The sequence below is a fragment of the Callospermophilus lateralis genome, chromosome 7 (genome assembly GCF_048772815.1).
Source record: "Callospermophilus lateralis isolate mCalLat2 chromosome 7, mCalLat2.hap1, whole genome shotgun sequence".
In the NCBI taxonomy this organism is placed as follows: Eukaryota; Metazoa; Chordata; class Mammalia; order Rodentia; family Sciuridae; genus Callospermophilus; species Callospermophilus lateralis.
In genome coordinates, this window is record NC_135311.1 from 36,421,850 (window position 1) to 36,429,850 (window position 8,001).

At 39.7% G+C, this 8,001-nt stretch overlaps 1 protein-coding gene across 1 annotated transcript; it reads left to right on the forward strand.

Moving 5' to 3' along the window:
* The first annotated feature begins 5,511 nt into the window (after positions 1-5,511).
* Positions 5,512-7,755, forward strand: Adam30 (ADAM metallopeptidase domain 30). Its single transcript, XM_076862471.1, has one exon. It carries the CDS (start codon positions 5,512-5,514, stop codon positions 7,753-7,755), a length of 2,244 nt encoding a protein of 747 aa, XP_076718586.1.
* The last annotated feature ends 246 nt before the right edge of the window (positions 7,756-8,001 follow it).

Consider the following 8,001-nt stretch of genomic DNA (forward strand, 5'->3'; position numbering starts at 1 on the left):
GATGGGAGGGGAGGGGAGGGGAGGGGGGATAGTAGAGGATAGGAAAGGTAGCAGAATACAACAGTTACTAATAGGGCATTATGTAAAAATGTGGATGTGTAACCGATGTGATTCTGCAATCTGTATTTGGGGTAAAAATGGGAGTTCATAATCCACTTGAATCTAATGTATGAAATATGATATGTCAAGAGATTTGTAATATTTTGAACAACCAATAAAAATAAATAAATTTAAAAAAATATATAATAGCATTCTAAATAGACCAATTGAGATAGTCACTACCAAGAGTATCTATAGTGACTCAACTAAAAGCAATTGTCCTTGAAGCAAACTTATTTTAGGTGGTACTCCTATAAATTGGTAATCCACCAAAGGTTTTGATTGTGTGGTTGTCATTCTAATTCACTTTGGTATCTCAATTCTTTTAAATATGATTTTCCCTTATATTTTCATCAGCAAGTAAATTTGCTTTTCCTTAGAATCTTGTCTTTCAATGTCAATTTTTAAAATCAGCTTGTCTTGTTCTAAAATGGAAGAAATCCTGTTGATACTTCTATTGAAATTATAGTCTTTTATGGAATTTTTTAGGCAGAACTGGGAATTTAAGATATTGAGTCTTAAAATCTATTCAGGTCTCTTTGTGCAAAACTCAGCATTTTAAATCATCCTTCCAATAGATCTTGCACAGTTTTCTTATATTTTTATATAAGTATTTTGTTGTTGCTATTATGAATGGATTCATTCTTTCTTCACATCTTGTGGTGATTCTTATATGTGTAGCAGTAGTAATAATAATAGAAAAAAAATGTACTAAGTGTTGACCTCGTGCAAGGCAATTGTTAGAGCATGGACCTAAAAATATCCCCTAAAGATATTTTGTTAGACAAGACAGCAATGTTCAGAGGTGACACAGTTGGATTAGGAGAGCTGGATTGATCCATTTGATGAATTAACAATTTGAATGGACTATTGGGTGGTAACTGTAGGCAGGTGGGTCATGATGGGAGGAAGTAGGTCACTGGGAGCATGACCTTGGGCTATGTATGTCCTGGATCCTTCCTCCCTCTCTGCTTCCCAGTTCCCATGTGCTTAACAGCTTTCCTCCACCATGCCCTTCTACCATAATTTGTCTGCCTTGGAGCCAGCCAATGATGGTCTGAACCTCTGAAATTGTGAACCAAAATAAATCTCTCCTCTCAAAGTTGTTCTTGTCAGGTATTTTTCATCAAAGCTGACTAACATAGTAATGTTATATTTTAGGTCTTTCAACTCAATCTTTGTAAATAACATCATTCAGGCCTTGTATGCAAGAGCGGAATTCACTCTAGTTATATTAAGGATAAGGAATATATTAAAAATATTTCCATGATTTATAAAATTTCCAGGAAGGACAGAGACCACTGTTTGGATGCTGCATGGCTAGGGGGAAAAAATGGAGCCAAGATAAAGGTCCAAACATTATTATACAGATTCTAATGGACACTGCCCCCACCTTGTGCCACTTAACACCTTGCTGCCAGGAACTCAACTCCAGAGCTTCATCAGGACACCCAGTGTGTTCACAAGAAATGCAGATTCCGTACATGCCACTCCTACCCCTCATCGTCCATATGCACATGTAGGTTTGTCTCATGTGGATTCATCTCTTTGCAGAATCTATGCCAACCTGTAACCCTTACTACAGAAGAGGCTGGGCAACATCATTCATAACATTTCAATCTATGCAGTAGGAGAAGGCATGATAAATGAAGGAAAAGACATCTGTCATATAGACATTAGAGTCATTATAGACTCTATAAAAATTCATATACTTTTCAATCTATTATTTTTTAAATATATTAATAGATATTTTAATATTTATACATTATTTCATTCCTAGAATCAACATAACTTGTTTATAGTAATTATTTTTATAACATATTCTTCATTCTGGTTGAGAGAGACAGTAGGATATTTGTCTTAATAATCAAATGACATTGATCTTTTGAAGCTTTTTTTGCTTATTTTTAATAATTCTTGAACTAATATTGATATGTTACGGTCAACTATAGTCCATGGTTTACATTAGAGTGTGTCGTGCAGTTCTGTAGGTTTTGACAAATGTATATAATAACATATTCCAGCACTGCAATATCATACTGAAGGTTTTACTGCCCTAATTCACTCTTGGATTTCATCTATCCGTCCCTTCCTCCACACTCTCAAACCTCAGGCAGCCACTGACCTTTTTACTGTCTTTACTGTTTTGTTTTTTTCAATGTCAAGTCACTGGAATCATACAGAACATATTCTTTCAGATTGGCTTCTCTCACTTAGCAGCATGCATTTTAAGGTTCCTCCATGACTTTTTGTGGCTTGCTAATTAATTTCTTCTTATTACTGAACATTTCACTGTTAGAATATATCATGCAAACATCCTTTACCTATTGGATGACATCTTGATTGTCTCCAAATTTGGGGGATTAAAATAAATCTGCTATAAATATCCATGAGCAGATTTTTCAGCTCATTTCAGCAAATAGCAAGGAGTGCAATTGCATATCATATGGTAAGAACATGCTTAGTGTTGTGAAAAACCACCAACCTGTCTTCCAAGGCTGTCCTGTTTTTCATTCTTGCCATTTGTTTATTGAGCATTTGAGTTTTCTCTTTTGTGATGTGTCAGTGGAAATCTTTAGCTCTTTTTTCCTTTTAGATTATCTGTCTATTTATTATTGATCTGTCATTTATATCATCTCTGTCAGTTATAGGATTATTCAATATAATGATCCAATAATAATACAGAAGCATAGCTCAGATAAAAAACAGAATTGTATTCCATGCAAAAATAATAGACAGATTAGAAGATATTTTTAAAGAACATATTAGGCAAATATATTTTACAATATCTTAAGTTGAGGGAGGCTAGAAAAATGATTTGAAACTCAGAAACCAGAATGATTTAAAAAGTCTTATAAGGGGAAAGTGACTGTGAAAGTTTTTAACAAACAATGTGCTGACAGAATTGATTTGTCATACATAAATAGTTTCAACAAATCAATTAATGCTGAACAAATCATGCAATAAAAAAGCAAACAGCCAGGTATGGTGGCACATACCTGTAATGCAAGTGACTCAGGAGGCTGAGGCAGGAGGATTGCAAGTTTGAGGCCAGTCTCAGCAATTTAGCAAGTCCCTCAGAAACATAGTGAAACCCTGACTCAAAAAATAAAAAAGAGCTGGGATGGAGCTCAATGGTAAAGTACCCCTGGGTTTAATCCCCAGTACCAAAATAATGATGATAATAATAACAAATTTTAAAAGGAATAAACAAAGGATATAAGCAAGCAAACTTAAGAATAAAAAACATTGGTTTTCAACTATCAAATATGCTCAATGTTACTAATAATAAGAGAATGCAATTTAAAATGATGAGTTATCTTCTAATGAATTTAAATTAAGATTGTAGGACCATGGACCTTCTATCGATGAGATTTAAATTTAAAATTTTGGAAAGTTTAAAAAGTTATTGCTCAGTGCATTAGCCAGATTTCTTCTGCTGTGACATAATAACTTAGAAAAACAAACTTATAAAGAGGAAATGTTTATTTTGGCTCATGGTTTCAGTCCATGGTCATTTGACCCTATTGCTTTGGACCTGTGGCAGTATAACACATCGTGGTAGGAGCATGTGCCAGAAGAGGTCTATTCACATCATGGTGGTCGGGAAACAGAGAGGTGGCGGTCCCAATATTCCCTTCAGGGCATGCCCCCAATGACCTAACTTCCTTCCACTAGATTCCCCCTCCTAAGGGCTCCACCCTCTCCCAAAATCATCACCCTGGGGCACAAAGCTTTAAACACATGGACCTTTGGGGGACACTCTGAATCCAAATTGTAGCACTAGGCATGTTTAAACTGTTCATTAGCCTGTGGGGACTAGTAGCTACAGTATTGGGCTATATTACCATTTCCATCACTTCAAAATCATTCTATTAGATAGTTTTGCTCTGTGGGAGTAATGTGAAAGAATGTAAGAATTTTAAAATGATGAATTCTATATGAGCTAAGATTATTTTTTGATCTAACAGTTTCACTTCTAGAAACCTATCAGCACAGAAATACTTTCATGGAGCAAAGAAGTGCGTGTGTGTGTGCGCACGCGCGCGTATGTGTTTATATATAAATTCATACATATACAGCTTTGTAAATAGATATACAGCTATATTTACTAAAATGTACCTTTTTTAACAACACAAATGGAAAGAACTCAAAACACAAATCTATCATCCATCATAAGGGAAATAGTGAAATACATAATTACTTGCCTACAATAGAATTTTATGCATCTATAAAGAAAATTATATAAATTGTTAAAAATAACCAAAAGATATTTTAAAGAAATTATTATACATAATAAATGTTAGTGGGGGGGGGGGGAAACAAGATAATATGAAGAGTCATTGGCTATTTTTAATATATATCTCTCCTAATTTCTGGTGCTGCATGACATTCCCTGTACTGCAGTCAGGTCCAATTTCCTAAGAAAAACTGAAAAGGTTGCCCTTCTATTGAAATCCCTCCAAGTCACCTTATGACTTTGTGATTTGCCCTTTCTGTGGAAGCTATGTCCCTCTGTCCTCTGAGCTGGGGACTTCGTACCTTCGCAGCCATCCCTCACCCATCATTCATATTACAAAGAAAACCAGCTATTTGCCTTTCTCAGAAAATTCCTGGACTTCCCTCTACTAACAAGTCCTTATTCTAGTTTCTCCCACCACACCACAGGGACACAAAGAAATCAAATCTCACTGATGCCTAGCACCCTGGCGACGCATAGCAGGGAAAAAAAAAAAAAAAGAACCACCAGGCAAAATGTGCCCAGGAACTTCCCCTTGCCTGGGCGCACAGTTGAAGCCTCGGGAGCCTCTCCGCAGCCAGGATTGCTTCAGGAGCAAGGGCTGGGACACAGAGCTTGGGATCCCGCACCCTGATTCGCAGTTATAGTCAAGAGTCTGTTTCAACTCTTGAGGGTTCTGGTGTTCCTTCCTTCTGCTGGGGGACCCCAGCCGAACAGCCACAGTCAGGAGAGGAGAGCGGCCCAAGGGACATCCGATCCTACCCTTGTCCCAGGGTGCACAGACACACTACAGGGCGAAGACCCAGCGGGCCTTAGGTGAGCTCTCTTGAATTCCCCCCATTTCTCCATTCCTTCTCCATTCCTCAAACTGCTCTCTGTTCCCTTCCAACCCAAACAGCAGCCCCCTTTTCCCATCTCGATTCTTGCGCACCTTTCGCTCCATTCGGCCACGCGCGCCCAACGCACCGCCCAGAAAACGAACTGGATGCGTTGGACCGGGCGCGCGCCTTTGGGACAGTCAGCTAGACCCGGCCCCCAGGACAGAGTCCCCTCGGTCTCTACGGGGGGAACCCCGCCCCTGGCGATCCTGCGCCTCTAGCGGCGGTTCACGGAAGTCTGACTCGCCAGGCTGGAGTTGCCCCTGCAACTCCTGCGGAGGGAACAGACAGACGATGAGGTCCCAGCAGACCTTCCTCTGCCAAGGCCTCCAGCTCCAGCTCCCCGTGCTGGGTCTGGCCCTGCTCCTCCTTGATTCTCTGGGCGATGACTTACTTTTCCACCAACTGGAATTTGACTCCTACGAAATCATCATCCCCAAGAAGCTGAGCTTCTGGCGAGAGGAGCAGGGTGTCCCCAGTTCCGTGGCCTACCTCCTGCAGTTAGCAGGTAAGAAGCACATCATCCACCTGTGGCCCAAGAAACTTCTGTTGCCGCAACATCTACGTGTTTTCTCCTTCACAGAAGAGGGACAACTGCTGGAAGATCACCCTTATATACCCAAGGACTGCAACTATATGGGCCTGGTGGAAGGATTTCAGGACTCGGACGCCACTCTGAGTACATGCATGGGGGGACTCCGAGGCGTACTGAGCATCGATGCCAAACAGTACCAAATCGAGCCCCTCAAGGCCTCATCCACTTTTGAACATGTTGTGTACCTCCTGAAGGATGAGGTTAGCAATCAGACCTGTGGTTTAACTGATGAAGAAACAGAAAGGCAAATGGCCCAGCAGGAGGATATGGCTAGGATAAGTGACTATACTATGTCCTATAAACACCAAAAGTATTTGGAATTGGTCATGATCTTTGATACTAGAAGATTTGAGTTTGTGAAACATAATCTCTCTCTAATTCTCTATGATGCTATTCTTTTGACTGGGATTATTGACACCTACTATCAAGATATCAATATGAGGATACATCTAAAAGGCATTGAAGTATGGAGAGATGAAGGCCTAATACGTACTGATCATCCGGCTTTAGCTGATGTATTAAAAGAATTTATACGATATAGAAAATACACAATAACTACTCGGATTTCTACAGATTGGGTACACTTATATATTTCCAGAAAATATATAGATGCCCTCGCACTTTCCTGGGGAAGAGTGTGTAGTACAGATTTATCTGGATCAATAAGTACCTTTCTAGATGAAAATGTCCTTGGACCTGCCACTTGGACCGCTCATGAACTGGGCCATTCTGTGGGAATGTTACATGATAAAGAATACTGCCAATGTAGAGGTAGGAAGAGTTGCATCATGGGCACAGGACGAACTGGATTTAGTAATTGTAGTTACCAACTTTATTTTAAACACTTATCTCAAGCAGCGAAATGCCTAAATGATATCCCACAACCACATTATATAAAAAGCAGATGTGGAAACAGAATTATAGAACAGAATGAGGAATGTGATTGTGGTTCAATAGAAGAATGTGAGGAAGATTTGTGTTGTAGAGCAGACTGTAAATTGAAACTGGGTGCCAACTGTAGCGTTGGACTTTGCTGTGACAAATGTAACTTTCTTCCATCTGGATATGTGTGTAGAGATGAAGAAAATGAATGTGATCTTCCAGAGTATTGTTATGGGAACTCAGATAAGTGCCCAGCTGACACTTACAAGCAAGATGGGACCCCTTGCAGTTATGAAGGCCGTTGTTACAATCAAAAGTGCCGATCCAGATACATGCAGTGCCAAAGCATTTTTGGACCTGATGCTAGGGAGGCTCCTAGTAAGTGCTATGAGGTGATTAATATACAAGGCGATCAATATGGTCACTGTGCAATAGAAGATGTCCATACATATATAAAGTGTAAGAAGGAAAATGCCATATGTGGAAGGCTGCAGTGTATAAATGTCAAAGTGATCCCTGATTTGCCAGACCACACAATTATAATGTCCACCCATCTGGAAGAGGACAATATCATCTGCTGGGGCACAGGCTACCATCTAAGCATGCATCCGATGGGGATACCTGACATAGGTATGATATATGACGGCACATCCTGTGGCGAGGACCAGGTATGTTTTAAGACAAATTGTGTCAATAGCTCAGTCCTGAAATTTGACTGTGTGCCTGAGAAGTGCAACGGCCGAGGCGTTTGCAACGCTAATAGAAACTGCCACTGCATGTATGGCTGGGCCCCTCCATTCTGCGAGGAGTTTGGGTATGGAGGGAGCATTGACAGTGGACCCCCGGGACCACGGAAGGAGCTGGTGCCCCCAACAATTCAGGTTCTGTCTGTTATGCTCTTGCGCCTGGTTTTATTTATCATCTCAGCAATTATTGTGTGTTTCAGGCAACTAATAGTAAAATGTTTACAACCCAAACCAAAGAAACCACAAACTAACATTAAGACCACAGATCCCGAGAAAGAAACGAATAAAGTAAACAAGCAATCCTTAGTCATTTGATAACATAGAGTCAGTTGTTTAACAAGCTTATCATTGATCCCAACGGCTCTTCATTCTTCTCCAAAAAAATTCTTAAATTTCACACACAATTTGATCAGCAAATAAATGACATTCTTGTTTTGGAAAAAAAAATCAGTGCATTTTATTTTCCTAGTATTCACACTTGTCCCTCCATTTGTATCCAATTTTGGGTGACCTGAAAAGAATGCCCTAATGGCATTTCTAAACAGTAACCCTCTGAAATTA